At 44.1% G+C, this 20,476-nt stretch overlaps 1 protein-coding gene across 1 annotated transcript in view; it reads left to right on the top strand.

Moving 5' to 3' along the window:
- The window catches only part of HGFAC (HGF activator), a 68,876-nt gene that overhangs the window by 34,136 nt on the left and 14,264 nt on the right, over positions 1–20,476 (top strand). Inside the window, exons 8-10 of the mRNA XM_065405654.1 lie at positions 15,256–15,430; positions 18,512–18,597; positions 20,005–20,248. Coding sequence (XP_065261726.1) covers positions 15,256–15,430; positions 18,512–18,597; positions 20,005–20,248 — 505 coding nt within the window. The remainder of the gene's footprint in view (positions 1–15,255; positions 15,431–18,511; positions 18,598–20,004; positions 20,249–20,476) is intronic.

Below are 20,476 nucleotides of genomic sequence, written 5' to 3'. Positions count from 1 at the left end.
TTAAGATAATTCAAGAAAAAGAAACAGTCTGAGATGGGGTGCTGAAATTCTTAAAAGACCCTTTTGAAATTAATTTTAACTAATAAAATAATTACCCAATTTACTTGTAAATTCTCAGAAAAATCATTCTTATTCAAAGAGTGTAATTTTGGAGAGGATACACTGTTTCCCCTGCTTTTGGTGCAAAACTCATCCTTAGCTATGGAATCAGGGAATCACAAGCAGGAATTCCTCATATTGTATTAGAGATGTGCAGAAAGGGCCCAGACTTAGCTACTATGTCTTTCAGCTCCTCTGACCCCCACCCCTCCATTTTCATCTGTTCCTCCTTTTACATTGTAAGCTCTTTGAGGCAGGGACTTCCCGTATGCCTGTATATCAACTAGCATATTATGGGTGATACTGTTATATAGATAACAAATTATGATGATGATAACCAGCAAGAAAACCATCCCTGCTGTGTCTGGATACTGTAGTTCAGTAGGTATTTAAACGAAAAGCAAAAAAAGCTGTTCTGTATTCTCTGAACACAAGTGACCTTGCTGAAAACTACAGCTTCTCATAAACCCAAACCTCTCTGGATTTCATATGTCTGGATGTGCCCTTCCAAGCAGGACACAATCTAAGTTATTACAGAATGTATGGCTGTATGTGGCAGCTCCTAGGCTGGTCACGTGCTGAACCAAGTTAAGAAGCTGAACTTTACTTTAAAAAAAATATTCGTATACTTTTATGGTTGTGAAGAAAATCTTCTAAACATGAGCTGAGTGCAAACCAATAGGTGAACTGATTGGGCAGGGGAGTGCTGAGCTAATACGTGTGAGTGAATTGAGTGAGCAGGGTAGGGGGAGTTATTTAATATAGAGGAAGGTGTGTGTGAATTGATTTAATGTAGAGGAGGATGCAGATGAACTGATTTAGTAGGCGGTGTGAATAGACTGACTAGGTGGGAGGAGAAAAATCAATAGATTTAGTATGTGGGTGTGTGTGAATTGATTTAATAAGCAAGAGAATAGGAGCAAATTGATTTAGAGCCAGATTTTTAAAAGTATTTAGGTGCTGAAAGATGCAGATAGGCACCTAGTGGGATTTTCAAAAGTGCCTAAGAGCAGCTTTTCAAATCCCACTAGATGCCTAACTGCTTCTTTAGGCACCTCAACACCATTGAAAATCTGGCCCTTAGTGAGAGGCTAGTGATGAATTGACTGGGTAAGCTGGATCCTAGAATTTGCAAATGTTGTCCTTGCATAGGCATCCTTTTGTTAACAAAACATAGCACTATTGGGATCCTGTTCATTCCTGCCCAAAACTTTTGTATCTCTTTATCCTTTCTAATAACAAGCTATTTGTTCAAGATGTTGTTATGAAATCTAACTCCATGTAGGTATTTATATCATACATGGCCATCAGTGTGAATTATAATTGCTGTGCTGAAATTGTAGTCTAAAATGTCACTAGAAAAATCAAATGAAAGATAAACTAGTCCCTGCTGTTAACTATGGAATGTATTCAGTTTATTTCATCAGGCCATAATGAACTCCTGGTGGAATTTATAGAACTCTGGATTTAAACTTGTATATAAAAGGATTCCGTTTACACAATAGGTGGATTTATACAATTTTTTATTTTGGTAAACACTTATCTGAATTCTAGCTCAGTTGAGCTTTTAAATATTTGCAAGTCAAAAGTGGTATTTTTTATTACAGTAGAAAAATATTAAACAGTAAATCTACTTGCAGTGACTGCAGCATGCATTCTTTAAGCAAATGTTCAACAAAGAGTTCCTTTGTGTTATAAATTACTTTATGTCATAACCAGATCCATTCCTGTTTTACATGTCAACCTTCTATTAGATTTAATTAATTTCAAGGGGCTGCCAATTTTGTGCATAGCTTTTGGCGCACAACAAATTGTTTTTGTGTTTTTCATAATCAGACTATGCTTTCAATGGGAATTTGTTTCAGTGATAAGCTCAGTCAGACTGTTGTGCTGTTGGAAGTCATATTGCCATTTACTAATGGAAAGCAGCACGTTATATGAACCATTTTTTCTTGATAAATGGGCTAATCCGATTGTTTCTGTTTGTATAGAATCATGTGGCCAAGCAGAGAGAGAGATGGTAAATAAATGACAGAAATTACAGAAAATAATTCTTTCCACTTCTATAGTGGCTTTCATGCAAAAAATTAAAAGCATTTTACAAACATTGATTTGTGAACCATCACAACTCCCCAGTAAGTGTTATCCATCCCTATTTTACAGAGGGGGAAACGAACACACAGAAATGTTAAGTAGCTTGCCCAAGGTCAGATAGGAAACCAGTAGCAGCACCAGAAACAGAGCTTAGTACTCCTGACTCTCAGGCCTGTGCTGTACCACTAGACCACACTTCCTCCTCTTTCACTAGAGTGAAAAGACCCACTAGTATTAGTAGGCCCTCACAAGGGTTCAGACACACACACACAAGTGGGGGGAAAGGAAATCCATCCACAATGGGGAAGGCAGACATGCAGGCAAGGTGCAAGAATTCCAGGTGGGTCAGGCAATGCCTATAGTGGAAGACATTATTGAAACAAAGAAAGCTGGTCTATCCTACATCTCACAGCCTTTCAGGATGGCAATGCACTGGAAGCAAAACTTTAAGAGGAAAAATACACCTTTTACCAGCAGAATTATGCGTAATATGCACATTTGAAACAAGCAGAAAGCACAGAAAGTGATGAGACTGGAGGACACTACTACAAAGTACAATAAAGACACGTAAGCTGCTGCAGACTCCAAATAAAGTGTCTGAAAAAGATTCAAGAAGGCACAAGAACAAGTTGATGGATTTCCAAAATGAGGTTTAAAAATCTGTTTAAACATTCAGCTCCTGAGAGTGCTAGTGAAGATGTGGTGGAAATAGAGACACACAATGAAACTGTTTGAGGGACCCCCAATGTTCATTGACACTAGAAATACAGAAGAGACAGAACCTTCAATTCCCAGTTCTTCAGAAACTCAACAGAGAAAAATAAAAAGTAATTTAAGGAGGAAAAGTTGCACAAAACCACAAAGAATCTGGGAAAAACAACTCCAAATTGGAGCAATCCTTTAGGAACTTTGGAAAAGCAGACTGCCTTAGCACCATTAAAGTGGGGACAAAGGAACCTTTTCAACCTGACCATAGTTAGGAGGGTGGTGAAGCACTGGAATTGGTTGCCTAGGGAGGTCGTGGAATCTCCATCCTTAGAGGTTTTTAAGGCCTGGCTTGACAAAGCTCTGGCTTGGATGATTTAGTTGGTGTTGGTCCTGCTTTGAGCAGGGGATTGGACTAGATGACCTCCTGAGGTCTCTTCCAACCCTAATATTCTATGATTCTATGACAACCAGTGAAGAAGAGCTGCAAGCAGGGGCAGCTCCAGGCACCAGCACAGCAAGCGCATGCCTGGGGCGGCAAGCCGCGGGGGAGGGCGGGGCGGCGTGCCGGTCGTTGTGAGGGCGGCAGTCAGGCAGCCTTCGGCGGCATGCCTGCGGGAGGTCCTCAGGTCCTGCGGTTTCGGCGGCAATTTGGCGGCGGGTACGCCGAAGCCACGGGACCGGCAGATCACCCACAGAAACGCTGCCGAATCCGCGTGACTGCGGACCGCCTGCGGGCATGCTGCTGAACACCGCCTGACTGCCGTGCTTGGGGCAGCAAAAAACATAGAGCCGCCCCTGGCTGTAAGCAAGAGAACTGTGAGCTCAGAATTGAAGGAGCTAATGTTTGTTAGGCCTTGGTGTGTTTTTAAAACATTGGGGAGGAATGTAATGATGTGTCTTTTTAAGGGCTTCCGTATTGTGATCTGCAAACCACAGCACTGCTTGTCTAGTGAATGACTTGTTGGAGTGTGGAGCAGATGTTGGATGTCTGCTAATAAAATACCTTAACTGTGTTTGTGTGGATTTACCTCCATAGGACATTACAGACTAAATTACCTATGCCTCTTTCCACAATAAGCATTTCAAAAAATACTCTCAGAGATATTGCTATTCAACTTGCCCAATGAGTTTTGATGGTGCCAAAGACCTTGTATGGAGATTGGATTGTGGACAAAAGGAGTCCACACTAGGTAGACTGATGGATAGATATGACTGAATATGGTGCGTTCTTGTATTTTTAAGAGTAGAACACAAGCGAAAATTTAGAAAACTATCTAAACAGCCAAAGACATCCAGTTGTATTTTTTCCGCAGCTGTAGCATTGAGTTGCAGATATGCAGCAATGTTTGTACATTAGGTTTCAATCCTGTGAGGTGCTGAAAACCTCCTATAAACGACTTGAGTGAGAATTGAGGGCCCTCGGTGTTTAGAACCTTGCAGAATCTGGCCCTGATACTGTGTTAATAGATGGGCCCCTCTCCTCTTTCATTCTTAAAAAAGTTCACATCTCTAAATCATTTCTGAATGTAATAAATACAGTACCAATAAAACTTGCACCTGGCACTTCCCTGGCCAAATGTAACAGGAGATTGTTAACATAATGCACAGTGGGTTTTTTTTCATGAACCTGACTGTTTCAGTCAAACACAGATGATATTTCATTATCTTGTACTCTTGATCAGCAAATTACCTTAAAAAGAGCATACACTTTTTATCGTGATTATTTAAAACAGAGATAATTTGTTTCAAATAAAGTTTATTAACAATTATCGGGATGAGAAGAATTTGAGTAGAAATGGGCCTGATCCAAATGGACCATATCAGAACATTGCAGAGGTGTTTGGAATCCAAATGCAGCTACAGATCCAATTTTGCAAATGGCCCAGCAGGTCTTGAACCCAGGCCTGCCAGACAGCAGACAACTCCATGCTGCCCCCAGCAGCAGCTATAATGAGTTTGTACTCCACTACTCACAACCCACTGTGGACATAGACCACGGGAAGTCCTGCCTCAAGGGGTCTGACAGGCAGCAGACTCCTGGCTCCTGATTGGCTCCCTGACCTATATAAATCCAAGCGGCATTCCAGAAAATATCCAGGCAACGGTGCGGATCTCCTGTAGCTGCCATGATCATTCTTGCTCCCTGTTCTTGAACTTCTGGCTTTGACTTTGCCTTGATTTGGACATTGCCTCCTGACATGGACCCTGAAACCTGACTCGGACTCTGATCTTTGGTATTGACTCTGACCTGGAATTTGACTATGAATGCCTCTGATACTCTCAGCCTCAGGTTTAATCCTGCTCTGACCCTTGGTCCTGACTGCCCTTGTCAGGATCCTGACAGTTTTTCTAGACCACCCTAGCCTGTGTTGATGACCTACCATGGATGCAGCAGGCCACTCCTTGCCTGGCATGTCCCAGAGACTATGGGAGATGCCTGAATGGGTTGACCGCTCCCAGGAGGAGATCCCCACGCTTCAAACCCAAGTATCGCAGCTCACAACAGAGAACCAAGCTCTGCACAGGCAATCCACCCAGCTCCATGATGACAATGTGGCACTGCAGGCCCAACTGGCACAGCACGCCTCAGATAACCAGCTGCTACAAAAGCAGGCAGCCCAGCTGCAGGACAAGAATGCTGCACTACGGGCACGTACTGTGGCTGCATACCCAGACCCACTCTCCCTCCCAGAACATTTTACTGGAGACCACCAAAAATTTAAGGGGATTATTAACCAAAGCTGCTTGCTGTTTCTGCTCCACTCCCAATCCTGCCCCACTGACCAAGCAAAAGCAGGACTCATTATTAAGGTTAAGATTCTGTCACAGGTATTTTTAGTAAAAGTCATGGACAGGTCGCGGGCAATAAACAAAAATTCTCGGAAGACTGCAACCTGTCCTTGACTTTACTAAAAATACCCTGGGGGCGGGGGGAGACTAACAGTTGGAGCGCTGCAGGGGGCTGACCTCTGGCCACTACTCCAGCCCTGCCGCTGCTCCAGCCCCATGGGGCTGACCCAACCTCAGCCGCTGAGCTGGCTGCTGGCCAGCTGCTCCGGTGGCCTAGGGGCCACTTCTCTGGCGGTCCTAGGGCTGACTGCCGGCTGCTGCTCTGGTGGTCCATAGACCACTGCTCCGGTGGCCCCAGGGCTGACAACTGCTCCAGTCTGGCCACTGCAGAAGAAGTCACAGAGGTCCTGGAAAGTCACAGAATCCATGATCTCTGTGACAGAATTGTAGCCTTCCTCATTATTAGCTTCCTGACTGGGCCTTGTCCCTGCTCAAATGAGCAGGCCCAAGACTATCTGACTGGGATGCCTTTCTCCAGGCATCCTTTTGCTATATTTAACTATTCCTACCATGCCTGCTTGATGGATGTGACCCTACGCAAACTCCAGCAGGGGCAGGGACCGTCCTTCTCCTACACCATCCGCTTTTGGCAACTAATCTCCAACCCTTAGTGGAATGAAGTGGCCCATCTCTACTCATTTTGGTGGGAACTATGTGAGGAGATTATGGATGAGCTAGCTTGCTTGGAGGCCCTGACCAACCTAGATGTCTTTGTCGATGTATATGATGAGGTCAACGATCGGCTCTACAAGCGACGTGAGGAAAGGTCTGGGTCACCACCCAACCAATGGCCCCTGGTATCCATCTCCAACCTGAACCTATGTAGCTGGATAACACCCGCCATCATGTGACCCCCTAAAGAAAAAGAGCTCTGTTGCTGTTGAGGTTGTGTTTCTACTGTGGAGGATCTGGTCACGCTCTTGCCAATTGCCCATCCTGAACTCTTGCATGACCCAGTTTGGGAATCGACTCATGCCTAGACCCAGGGGAATGGGTTGGGCGAGCTCTGAGATACTGTACCCCCTACTCCTTAGTGAGCCCTGCCCCAGGCATGGTGAGGGCTCCCCACACCTTAAAATCCAGGTCTGCCTCTATGTTCCAGGAAAGTCTTACCAAAATTCCCCCACAGTGGGTCCTGCTGGATTCTGGGGCAGTGGACAACTCCATAGATGATAATGCTGCCCAAGCCCTGGGTATTCCAGTACAACCAAAGGTGGTCCCCAACCGAGTGGAAACTACAGATGGCTCACTCCTGTTGTGAGGACCAGTGACACAGGAGATGGTTCCTATGGAAGCTGCCATTTGGGATCATCGGAAAGTCCTTCCATTCAGGATGATCCGCTCACCACACTTCCCCATCTGTTCCAAGTTCTGACAGCACATCTGTCTATACGCACCACCTGATGAATCCCAGAACCAGAATGCCATGACCCCAAGCCCTGGCTGTGGGTCAGATGGGACCACCATCAGAGTTGACTTCGGAACTGCCTCCCAAGTACAGCAACTATGGTGATGTCTTCGAGAACTAAAATGACAACACCCTATCATAAGAACATAAGAGTGGCCATACTGGATCAGACCAAAGGTCCATCTAGCCCAGCATCCTATTTTCTGACAGTGGCCAATGCCAGGTGCCCCAGAGGGAATGAACAGAACAGGTAATCATCAACTGATACAACTGATGTCTCCCATTCCCAGTTTCGGGCAAACAGAGGATAGGGACACTATCCCTGCCCGTCCTGGCTAATAGCCATAGATGGATCCATCCTCCATGAATTTATCTAGTTCTTTTTTGAACCCTGTGTGACAGGCCCAGACCAGTGAGGTACAGGAGTCTGGTAGAGGGCAAATATACTGGTCACTGGATGAATAGTTTTCTGTTCCCTGAGTGACCAGAGCAGGGGCTGCACTAGAGTAATCAGGAACCTGCTAGAACCAGTTAAGGCAGGCAGGCTAATTAGGACACCTGGAGCCAATTAAGAAGAAGCTGCTAGAATCAATTAAGGCAGGCTAATCAGGGCACCTGGGTTTTAAAAAGGAGCTCACTTCAGTTTGTGGTGCGAGTGTGAGGAGCTGGGAGCAAGAGGCACAAGGAGCTGAGAGTGAGAGGGTGTGCTGCTGGAGGACTGAGGAGCACAAGCGTTATCAGACACCAGGAGGAAGGTCCTGTGGTGAGAATAAGGAAGGTGTTTGGAGGAGGCCATGGGGAAGTAGCCCAGGGAGTTGTAGCTGTCATGCAGCTGTTACAGGAGGCACTATAGACAGCTGCAGTCCACAGGGCCCTGGGCTGGAACCCGGAGTAGAGGGCGGGCCCGGGTTCCCCCCAAACCTCCCAATTGACCTGGACTGTGGGTTCTTCCAGAGGGGAAGGTCTCTGGGCTGTTCCCCAACCCACATGGTGAATCTCTGAGGCAAGAAAATCCGCCAATAAGCGCAGGACCCACCAAGATAGAGGAGGAACTTTGTCACACCTGTTATAGTCTTGGCCTTCACAACATCCTCTGGCAAAGAGTTCCACAGGTTGACTGTGCGTTGTGTGAAGAAATACTTCCTTTTGTTTGTTTTAAACCTGCTGCCTATTAATTTCATTTGGTGACCCCTAGTTCTTGTGTTATGAGAAGGACTAAATAACACTTCCTTATTTACTTTCTCCACACCAGTCATGATTTTATAAATCTCTATCTTCCGCTCTTAGTCATCTCTTTTCCAAGCTGTCACAAAGGGCTATTGGTAGATCCTCCTCACACCCGAGTCCAGGGAAAAAAATGCTTTCCCCACCCCCTTCAGACTTTTCCAGTTCCAGACCATGCCCTTTGGTTTGCATGGGGCTCTAGCCACATTTCAGCAGCTGATGGACCGAATTCTCCGTCCCCGTAGCAGATATGCAGCCGCGTACCTAGATGACCTGGTGATTTATAGTCGCGACTGGCAACACCATTTGAAACATGTGACCTCGATCCTGCAGTCCCTCAAGGAAGCTGGCCTGATGATGAACCCCACCAAATATCACCTTGGGAAGAATAAGACCATGTACCTTGGGTACACATTGGGGAAGGGCATAATCCTTGATTAGCAAAGTCCAGGCCCTCCAGCTGTCCTCAAAGAAGCATGTACGTCGACTCCTAGGACTAGCCGGATATTACCACTGCTTTATCCCAGGGTTCTCCTCCATTGTGGCCCCCTTTCTGATCTCCTGAAGAACGAGAGTCCTTAAAAGGATCCAGTGGACCAGAGCCTGTGAGGAGGCATTTCAAACTCAGAAGGCCCGGAGAAAGAACCATCTCCCCTGTTTAGGGGTTGAGCAACACAGGACCCTGGTCCAGGACCTGAGGGAAAAGGAGGGGTCAGGGCCTCCTATAGCCCCCACTAGCCAACGATCCAGCCACTAGGTTGCCCAGCCACTGAGGGCCCTATCACACTGGATTTATATAGAGGCAATATGATAATTTCTGTCTTATTATCTGTCCCTTTCTTAATGATTCCCAACATTCTGTTTGCTTTTTTGACTGCCACTGCACATTGAGTGGATGTTTTCAGAGAACTATCCACAATGACTCCAAGATCTCTTTCTTGAGCAGTAACAGCTAATTTGGACCCCATCATTTTATACATATAGTTGGGATTATATTTTCCAATGTGCATTACTTTGCATTTATCAACATTGAATTTCATCTGCTATTTTTCAGAGGGGTAGCCGTGTGAGTCTGTATCCACAAAAACAACAAGGAGTCCGGTGGCACCTTAAAGACTAACAGATTTATTTGGGCATAAGCTTTCGTGGGTAAAAACCCCACTTCTTCAGATGCATGGAGTGAAAATTACAGACACAGGCATAAATATACTGACACATGAAGAGAAGGGAGTTACCTTACAAGTGGAGAACCAGTGTTAACAAGGCCAATTCAGGCAGGGTGGATGTGGTCCACTCCCAATAATTGATGAGGAGGTGTCAATACCAAGAGAGGGAAAATTGCTTGTGTAGTGAGCTAGCCACTCCCAGTCCCTATTCAAGCCCAAATTAATGGTGTTAAATTTGCAAATGAATTGTAGTTCTGCAGTTTCTCTTTGAAGTCTGTTTTTGAAGAGTTTTTGTTGAAGGATGGCTACTTTTAAACCTGTTATTGAATGTCCAGGGAGATTGAAGTGTTCTCCTACTGGCTTTTGTATGTTACCATTCCTGAAGTCTGATTTGTGTCCATTTATTCTTTTACGTAGAGACTGTCCGGTTTGGCCAATGTACATGGCAGAGGGGCATTGCTGGCACATGATGGCATATATCACATTAGTAGATGTGCAGGTGAATGAGACCCTGATGGTGTGGCTGATGTGGCTGGGTCCTCTGATGGTGTCACTAGAGTAGATATGGGGACAGAGTAGGCAACGGGGTTTGTTGCCCAGTCACCTAGTTTTGAGAGATCCTTTTGTATCATAGAATCATAGAAGATTAGGGTTGGAAAAGACCTAAGGAGGTCATCTAGTCCAACTCCCTGCTCAAAGCAGGACCAACCCCAACTAAATCATCCTAGCCAGAGCTTTGTCAAGCCGGGCCTTAAAAACCTCTAAGGGTGGATATTCCACTACTTCCCTAGGTAACCCATTCCAGTGCTTCACCACCCTCCCAGTGAAATAGCTTTTCCTAATATCCAATCTAGCCCTCCCCCACTGCAACTTGAGACCATTGCTCCTTGTTCTATCATCTGCCACCACTGAGAACAGCCGAGTTCCATCCTCTTTGGAACCCCCCTTCAGGTAGTTTAAAGGCTGCTATCAAATCCCCCCTCACTCTTCTCTTCTGCAGACTAAATAAGCCCAGTTCCTTCAGCTTCTCCTCGTAAGCCATGTGCCCCAGCCCCCTAATCATTTTCGTTGCCCTCCGCTGGCCTCTATCCAATTTGTCTGCATCCTTTCTGTAGTGGGGGGGCCCAAAACTGAACGCAATACTCCAGATGTGGCTTCACCAGTGCCGAATAGAGGGAAATAATCACTTCCCTCGATCTGCTGGCAGTGCTCCTACTCATACAGCCCAATATGTCATTAGCCTTCTTGGCAACCAGGGCACACTGTTGACTCATATCTAGCTTCTTGTCCACTGTAATCTCCAGGTCCTTTTCTGCAGAACTGCTGCTTAGCCAGTCGGTCCCCAGCCTGTAGCAGTTCATGGGATTCTTTCGTCCTAAGTGCAGGACTCTGCACTTGTCCTTGTTGAACCTCATCAGATTTCTTTTGGCCCAATCCTCCAATTTGTCTAGGTCACTCTGGAATCTATCCCTACCCTCCAGTGTATCTACCTCTCCCCCCAGCTTAGTGTCATCCGTGAACTTGCTGAGGGTGCAATCCATCCCATCATCCCGATCATTAATGAAGATGTTGAACAAAATTGGCCCCAGGTCTGTATAAAAAGCTTTGCCAAAGTCAAGATATATCACATCCACCGCTTTCCCCATATCCACAGAGCCAGTTTTCTCATCATAGAAGGCAATCAGGTTGGTCAGGCATGACTTGCCCTTAGTGAATCCATGTTGACTGTTCCTGATCACCTTCCTCTCCGCCAAGTGCTTCAAAATGGATTCCTTGGGGACCTGCTCCATGATTTTTCCAGGGACTGAGGTGAGGCTGATTGGTCTGTAGTTCCCCAGATTCTCCTTCTTCCCTTTTTTAAAAATGGGCACTATATTTGCTTTTTCCAATCGTCCGGGACAAAGCCCTGATCGCCACGAGTTTTCAAAGATAATTGCCAATGGCTCTGCAATCACATCAGCCAACTCCTTCAGCACCCTTGGATGCATTAGATCCGGACCCATGGACTTGTGCATGTCCAGCTTTTCTAAATAGTCCTTAACCTGTTCTTTCACCCCTGAGGGCTGCCCACCTCCTCCCCATACTGTGCTGCCCAGTGCAGCAGTCTGGGAGCTGACCTTGTCTGTGAAGACCGAGGCAAAAAAAGCATTGAATACTTCAGCTTTTTCCACATCATCTGTCACTAGGTTGCCTCCCCCATTCAGTAAGGGTCCCACACTTTCCCTGACCACCTTCTTGTTGCTAACATACCTGTAAAAACCCTTCTTGTTACCCTTCACATCCCTTGCTAGCTGCAACTGCAATTGTGGTTTGGCCTTCCTGATTACACCCCTGCATGCTTGAGCAATATTTTTATACTCCTCCCATGTCATCTGTCCAAGTTTCCACTTCTTGTAAGCTTCCTTTTTGTGTTTAAGCTCACCGAAGATTTCTCTGTTAAGCCAAGCTGGTCGCCTGCCATATTTGCTATTTTTTCTGCACATCGGGATGGTTTGTTCCTGCACCCTCAATAAGGCTTCTTTAAAATACAGCCAGCTTTCCTGGACTCCTTTTCCCCTCATATTAGCCTCCCAGGGGATCCTGCCCATCAGTTCCCTGAGGGAGCCAAAGTCTGCTTTTCTGAAGTTCAGGGTCCGTATTCTGCTGCCCTCCTTCCTTCCTTTTGTCAGGATCCTGAACTCGAACATCTCATGGTCACTGCTTCCCAGGTTACCACCATTTCTACTTCCCCTTACCAATTCTTCCCTGTTTGTGAGCAGCAGGTCAAGAGGAGCATGGCCCCTAGTTGGTTCCTCCAGCACTTGCACCAGGAAGTTGTCCCCAACACTCTACAAAAACTTCCTGGATTGTAGCTCTTTGCAGTCTGCCTGGGACTTAACTATCTTGAGTAGTTTAGTATCACCTGCAAATTTTGCCACCTCACTGTTTACCCCTTTTTCCAGATCATTTAGGAATATGTTGAATATGACTGGGCCCAGTACAGACCCCTGGGAGACACCACTATTTACCTCTCTCCATTCTGAAAACTGACCATTTATTCCTACCCTTTGTTTCCTATCTTTTAACCAGTTACCAGTCCATGAGAGGATCTTCCCTCTTATCCCATGACAGTTTACTTTGCTTCAGAGCCTTTGGTGAGGGACCTTGTCAAAGGCTTTCTGAAACTCTAAGTACACTATATATATATATATATATATATATATAGAGAGAGAGAGAGAGAGAGAGAGAGAGAGAGCTCAGTGGTTTGAGTATTGGCCTGCTAAACCCAGGGTTGTGAGTTCAATCCTTGAGGGGGTCACTTAGGGATCTGGGGCAAAATCAGTACTTGGTCCTGCTAGTGAAGGCAGGGGGCTGGACTCGATGACTTTTCGGGGTCCCTTCCAGTTCTAGGAGATAGGATATCTCCATATATTATTATTATATCCACTGGATACCCCTTGTCCATGTGCTTGTCGACCTCCTCAAAGAATTCTAGTAGATTGGTGAGGCATGATTTCCCTTTACAAACACCATGTTGACTCTTCCCCAACGAATTATGTTCATCTATGTGTCTGACAATTAGTTCTTAGTTTCAACCAGTTTGCCCAGTACTGAAGTCAGGCGTACTGGCCTCTAATTGCCAGGATCACCTCTGGAGCCCTTTTTAAAAATTGGCATCCCATTAGCTATCCTCCAGTCATTTGGTACAAAAGCTGATTTAAATGATAGGTTACAAACTACAGTTAGTAGTTCTGCAATTTCATATTTGAGTTCCTTCAGAACCCTTGGGTGAATACCATCTGGTCCTGGTGACTTATTACTGTTTAGTTTAGGTTTGTGCCTGGTGCCCACTTCTAAGTTTGAGGTCTAGTCTTCACTGATGATTAGAGGAATAATTGCCATTAGCATAAACTTGTTCACTGCCGGTGCTGTTCCCCAGTTCCTGTCTTGATACACTCCACCAAAATCAAGGGAACATCAGCAGGAACCTGGTAGGTTAGGCTGCCCATGTGGTATGCTGTGGTTGATGTACCAGCAGTTAAGCAACTTGTGATGTTATATCTTTAAATCCCTTATTCCTGATGGAAGAATAGACCCCCTTAGAGCTCAGTCCTGCACACCTCAAGCTTGTGTAACTCTTACTGAAGTTGCTGGGCAATGAAGCACTGTAGGACTTGGTCATAATTAGTCTTGTTTGTACTTTTGAGGATTTTGTGCTTTCTTTGAGATTCTCTGAGCTGGATTTTCAGAAGCTGGCTTCCTGTTCTATTGGGGCAAAGGATTCTTCCTAAAACTAGGGGGGTCATGAGGCCCCGTCCCCTCCATTGCCTTACCCCCACCCCTCCGCTTCCCCCTGAGGCCCCGCCTCCCAGCCAAGCTAGAGCTGGGCGGGGGAGTCTGGGCCCAAGAGCAGTCCTCGGCCCATATCCCCACCCTCCCGGCCCCCTGCCCAGGGCAGATGGAGGGTTTGCAGCTCCCAATAGCTGTCTGTGTGGTACTTACCCCAACCCGGCTTTGGCTTCCAGCCTGGCCTGGGGGCAATGCCTTGGGGAGAAGAGAAGAGAAGAGGCACCAGGGGCAGGCCCTTGGCAAAAAGTGGACAGACCAGACCCATCCATTTTCAAAAGTGGGAGAGCCATGGCCCCTTGGCCCCCCTCGTTCCAGTGACCCTGTGTTCTGTTCACGTTTGTGTGTACAAACTTCCCTGCAAAAGCTTGTCGAGCACTAATAGATGGATGTGCACTGACAGATTCTAACAGCTGCGCATACAGGTGGTCGAAGATACATGTGCCAAACCTATCTAGACAAATGACCAGTGTGAAGGTGATAGAAAAATGAGGTTTTGTATGTGTAAATTTGAGCAACTGTTAGTGCTTGGAAAGCATATGTATGTTTGGGTGTGCTGAGCTGCACATGTACTGACAGGAAGCCAGGTTTTCAAGTCCCTTTAAAAATCAGGTGCTTTAAATGTTTGATAATGCGTACTTTGCTGCACCTTGCTGATTAAAGGCTTTCATTTATGGTGACCACATTAGGCCTGATTCTCCACTGCTTTGCACCTTGTGTATCACAAATGCCAACTTTTCAAAGTGCTGGGGGGTGCTCGACCTCTGGCTGTGCCCCAGGCCCTGCCCCCACTCCACTCCTTCCCACAAGGACCCACCCACGCCCTGCCTCTTCCTGCCCCTGCTCTACCCCCACCCTGCCTCTTCCCCCCCAGTTCAGCCTCCTCCCCCGAGCGCACTGCATCCTTGCTCCTCTCCCCTCCCCCCTAGCCTCCTACACACCATGAAACAGCTGGTCACGGTGGGCGGGAGGCACTGGGAGGGAGGGGGAGGCACTGATCCGTGGGGCCCACCAGAGGGCTGGAGGCACTGGGGTGTGTGGGGGGGGAGCTGGTAGGAGGGCTGCCGGTGGGTGCTCAGCCCCCACCATTTTCCCCCCGTGGGTGCTCCAGCCCCAGAGTACCCACGGAGTCAGCACCTATGTTGTGTATTCATTTATACATGTATAAAATGAATGCCACCCACTGTTAATTTGATTTGGTGGTTTTGTACACCCTCTTTGCACAGCAGAAATAAATACACAAGGTGTAAGGCACTGGAGAATCAGGCCCATTGACTTTTAATTCACAGAGATATCACTTAGGATACTGGTGATGAAATAAGCATTTCTTTAGCACTGAATTTGCCCTTATTTCTGATCAGCATATTGTGTTTTGTCCAGTCCCTTACCAACTATGTTATCGTGGCAATGGTACAGAGTACAGAGGGGTTGTGAAGACGACTGTTTCTGGACACAGTTGCGTGCCCTGGAATTCAGATTTGCTCTACCAAGAACTTCATGTTGACAGTGTTGAAAAAGCTGTGCAGCTGGGCTTGGGACCCTACTCTTACTGCAGGTGAGAACTTCTTGCACACCCAGTGTTTGTAAATCAAAGTATACATTGAACATAGCAGTGGTTTTGGAAGACTGGATTACCAGCGATATCCGTTCAGCTGTTATCTTTTGTTGCAGTAACACTGGTTAGCTTCAGAGAGTCTATTCAGAACATGAAATTCATAGACTCACTTTAAGCAGCCTAGGAGAAGTAGGTCCTCAAGAGGGATCTACATTTAAAAAGTGTAGGATCTTGCAGCTAAAATAAATAGCTAGCTAGGGCCGCCAAAAGAATGTCTAGACTTGAGGGAATGTTAGAAATTTCTGGGCCTTTTAGCTTCCTCATCTCTGTGACCTTTTCCACATGAGTCCCAAAAGACAAAACAATACCTCATAGAGTCACCCCAGGGGCCCGCAGTTAACTTCATCCTCTCCTCCAGAGAGCGACTGTGATGATGAATGTTCTGGCAGTTGTCCTCCTCTCTATGTTGGTGTTGCACCCTGCCTCTATCTGTAGTGGAGTATCATCAGCACTCTCAGCAGTCACTGCAGCTATGGAGACAAGAGGGTCCATCCAGGAATAGGGTATATGTAAAAATGAAAATCAGAGCTGTGTGGAGAATGGAAGTTCTGTTTCTCAAAGGATTTAAAGATTTTGAAATTTGGTTTCATTCTGAATTGTAAAGAAAACGGAAAATTGTGAAATTCTTCATGAAGGAAAATTCTGGGGGAGACAAACTGTTTCAGGTCAAAAACATTTTGTTTTGACAAAATCAAAGCATTTCAGTGTTGACTTTTTAGAATGTTTGTACTATAATACAAAACAACAAAATGGAAATTGTTATTTCAAAACAAAAAATCGATGTTTCATTCTAAAAACTTCAAAGTAGGATATTTTGATGTTGTCCATACTTTTCCCATTTTCTTCTGAAATGAAATTCCAATTAAATCAATACAATTTCATGAAGTGTATCGATTTCAATGGAACTGCATATTCTGGAGGAATATGGTTCCATACCTTTCTCTGACCAGCTCTAGTCAGAACATCTGTTGCGATTGGGCCTTAGGAATTATCCCTTCCTGTGCCCTCTCTCAGCAGCTGGCCTTTCTCCATGCCTCAGATAACCAAAAGAGAGAGACAAACAATTTATGTCCATTTTATGGCAAACAGTGGGGATGGGCAAATATCAGACATTTTAGAGATTGGTTCAGATGCTTATCCTGCTGTTATCTGATTTTTTTTGTTTTGTTTGGAAATCAGGCTAGTAATCTGCAGAGATCAGAATTTCTCATGAAATTTCCTATAGACCCTGGTTTATTTGGAAATATTATGAAAGCATCATTTCTCACAGTAGCTCTTCTTTTGCAGGAAGCCAGTAAGTGCAGAGACCCATAAATAAATTAATAAATAAAATCTGCTTTTTCTGAATCTCCAAAAAGTGTTTCTTGTTTTATCCAAATTGGTTGGAGCTCCACAGCTGAGTCCAGATTCAACAAAGCACTTAAGCACGTACTTGAAAACATCCCCGTTCAGTACATGCCTAAGTGCTTTGCTGAATTGGAGCCAGCTCAGGAGATCAAACCAATTTGACTTCAAAGGGGTTTAAACATGTGCTGAACTTTAAGCGTGTGCTAGGCACTCTGCTGAATCTAGGCCTTGTCAGTTTGGTCCCTTTGAGCACAGCATTCACGTAAAGATTTAAAATACAAGAAAAAAAATCATATACCTGTGTAGGAGCTTGTGTGATCATGTCCTGTATAATGCAGAGAAGAAACAGTAAAGCCCCTTTTTTCCACTTTTTTTGCTAGCAGATTTTCATTTTTAGGTGGATATCTCCAATTCACTGTGTAATCCCACAGATATCTTCTTGTTCAAATATTCTAATTTAGAAACATAGTTGGCGGTAGATGACTCAACCCATGCTGCTGCTTCTGTTCTGAGAATTTAAAGTGTTTTAGTCTTTGAAGAGTAGCAGGCAGATTCAGAAAGCTACTGAAGAATCTTAAAAAGAATGTGTATAGTTTAGGATAAGTCATATTCAAATTAGGCTCCCTGTTTACCTGAAGCCCTGTATTATCTTGTCATTGTGACTAGTTATAGGGAAGATCTTTTTGAGGCTTTGAAAGCTACCATTATATTATGGAATGAGTAAATCAGACATATTTCTGGTTACTTCTGCAGCACTGACAAAGATAATTCTGTTCTCAGAGAAGCATATTGGAACCAATCAATTGCAGTCAGTTCCTTTAAGAAAACAACATTCATTATTCTCTAGTGAAATCTTGAATATTTCTTTTAATCTACTTTTTAAGAGTTTTTGGTTTGCCTTCAAAGACATTTGCAGAGTTTTTCTTATGTTTGCATTTACTCACAGAGAGAGAGACAGCTGAAGGACCAAATTCTGCTTTCATTTACACTGCTATAAATCTAGAGTAACTCCAATGTGTCCAAATAGCTACTCCAGATTAATGCTGATGAAACTTGGAACTGAGTTCATCCTGATATTCCCATCTTTTTTTTTTTGCTTTAAAGAATGTAATAGATTCTTAACCTATCCTCCCACTACCTCAATATATTGGCAGAGTTTTCTAATGGGCTGAAAACAGGCTAGGTGTTTTAGATTCTTAAATGCTAGCTATTTTTGCTACTGACTTGCTATATGTCCTTAAGCAAGTCACTTAACCCATCTATGTCTTTTATAAAATGGGGCTAAATAATGCATACATCACATGGGGACTTGATCCTGTAAAGTGCTGAGCACTCAGGACCCAGTCCAGCAAAGCACTTAAAATCAATGAGAGTTAGGAGCGTGGGAGCTTTGAAAATTACACTAGGCAACTATCTGCATCTTTAAAACCTGGCCCTTAAGCACATGCTTAACTTCAAGCAATGAGTAGCCCTATTGAAGTGAATGGGACAAATCACAAGCTTTAAAGTTAAGTACATGCTTAAATGCTTTGCTGGATCAAGTCTAGACTGCTCAGCACATTGCAGGATCGATCCTATGGATGGTGCAAGGATAAGTATGTAAATGTTTGTTTGTAAAGTGCTAAGTATTGTTATTGACACTGCTTTTAATTTACTCTCCTCAAACGTTATTAGAAATCCAGATAATGATGAGAAGCCCTGGTGTTACATCATGAAGGACAATACTTTGTCTTGGGAATATTGTAACATTACATCTTGTGGTAGGTAAATATTAGGTCATGTGATCTGATAATAGATTTCATTTTTCATTTCAGTGTGATCCAGTGAAAACTTTTTCTAGTATCAATGGAACTTTTTCATTTGTTAACCCAAATTTTAGGTTTCATTTGCATTTCTTAAGTCCTGGTGGTCTCGAATGAGTAAGTTTATTCCCTCTGCTACTGTAACGCCAATATGTTTTCTTGGAAGAAAAAATACAGTTTTCATGTACAGTATTATACAGTTATGTATCCTTAGTTCAGTGTTTTTCAACCTTTTTTTGGGCAAAGGCACACTTGTTTCATGAAAAAAATCACGAGGCACACCACCATTAGAAAATGTTAAAAAATTTAACTCTGTGCCTATATTGACTATATATAAAGTAATTCTCTTGAATAGGAATCAAATAAACACAAAGAAAGTATTTTATAATTACTTTATTATGAAATAGTAAGTAAACAGAAATATGAAAAATTATAAAATACTTTATTCAGTGCGCAATATTTTTTTCCCACGGCACACCAGGCAACATCTCGCGGCACACTAGTGTGCCGCGGAACAGTGGTTGAAAAACACTGCCTTAGTTTATTGCACAGTGATCACAATATTACAGCTGTCCTTGCCAGGCCATCATGTGGGTAAGTCTTCAGAAATTAATGGAGCTTTTGGTGCACCATCCTTCAGCACTTATCCTTACTCATGCAAGCAGCGCCATATAGATGAATGTGGCTGTTTGAGTAAAGATTGCTTGTGTCAGTAAAGGTAGCAGAATCAGGCTCTCAATGAGCAAATCTCTGTCCTCATTGATACTTGTTTCAGCAGTTTAAACTAAAAATGTATGGCAAATACTAAATGGATTTAAAAAAACCAAGAAGTCTATTCTTCCCCTAAATTCACATTTAATTGCCATTAATGTTAATAGGAGTTATTAAAATGGAGTTTCAAAGTGGTAGCCATGTTAGTCTGTATCAGCAAAAACAACGAGGAGTCCTTGTGGCACCTTAGAAACTAACAAATTTAAATTTGTTAGTCTCTAAGGTGCCACAACGACTCCTCGTTTTTGCTAAAATGGAGTTGTAATCTGAACCTATAAAGTGACCATTTATTATCCATCAGTCATTTAAATATATTCTACTCACGATACCATTTTTTTTCTAACTCTCTAAACTACAAAGCTAAAGGTGGGGTCCGGAAAATTAAGGTGTATTGTTTCTGCTTCATGCATCATCAGCAATCTCCCCAGTAATAATGAGCCTAGAATCAGAGTGTATGCCCCAATTCTGCTATTTAACTGGGTGAAATTCAATGAGATTTGGATACCTAACTTTCTTAGGCTCCCATGAAAATCCAAGTTTTGGAAATTGTAAGTATATGTAGTCTGATACTCACCACACCAATTTCTGCCTCAGACGCCAGGAAAAGGATACCAGATATAGTTCCAGATATTGTGGATACCTTTGCAGTTGTCAAAAGAGCATGTGGAAGAAGACACAAAAAACGAAGTTTCATCAGACCTAGGATTATTGGTGGCTCTTCGTCTCTACCAGGCTCTCACCCCTGGCTAGCAGCCATATATATTGGAAATAGCTTCTGTGGTGGCAGCCTTGTTCATCCTTGTTGGGTAGTGTCAGCAGCCCACTGCTTTGCACACAGGTAAACTCAATGCTTTAATAATATTTTACAGTTAGAGAGTCCCTCATATCTCAGTTATCCCAAATGCTTGTGAAACATAGAAGACTTACATATTATAAAAAAGAGATCACTTTATACAGCCTTGGAATGCTCCCACCTCAGAAATGGTATGCAGGAGCTCTTTAAGTGGACACAGCAACAGTACACAGGAAATTAAAAGGAAGTTTAATCTAATCAAGATGGAGGTGA

The sequence above is a fragment of the Emys orbicularis genome, chromosome 5 (assembly GCF_028017835.1).
Source record: "Emys orbicularis isolate rEmyOrb1 chromosome 5, rEmyOrb1.hap1, whole genome shotgun sequence".
Taxonomy (NCBI): domain Eukaryota; kingdom Metazoa; phylum Chordata; order Testudines; family Emydidae; genus Emys; species Emys orbicularis.
Note: the sequence above shows the minus strand (reverse complement) of the source record. Positions and strands in the feature narration are given on the sequence as shown.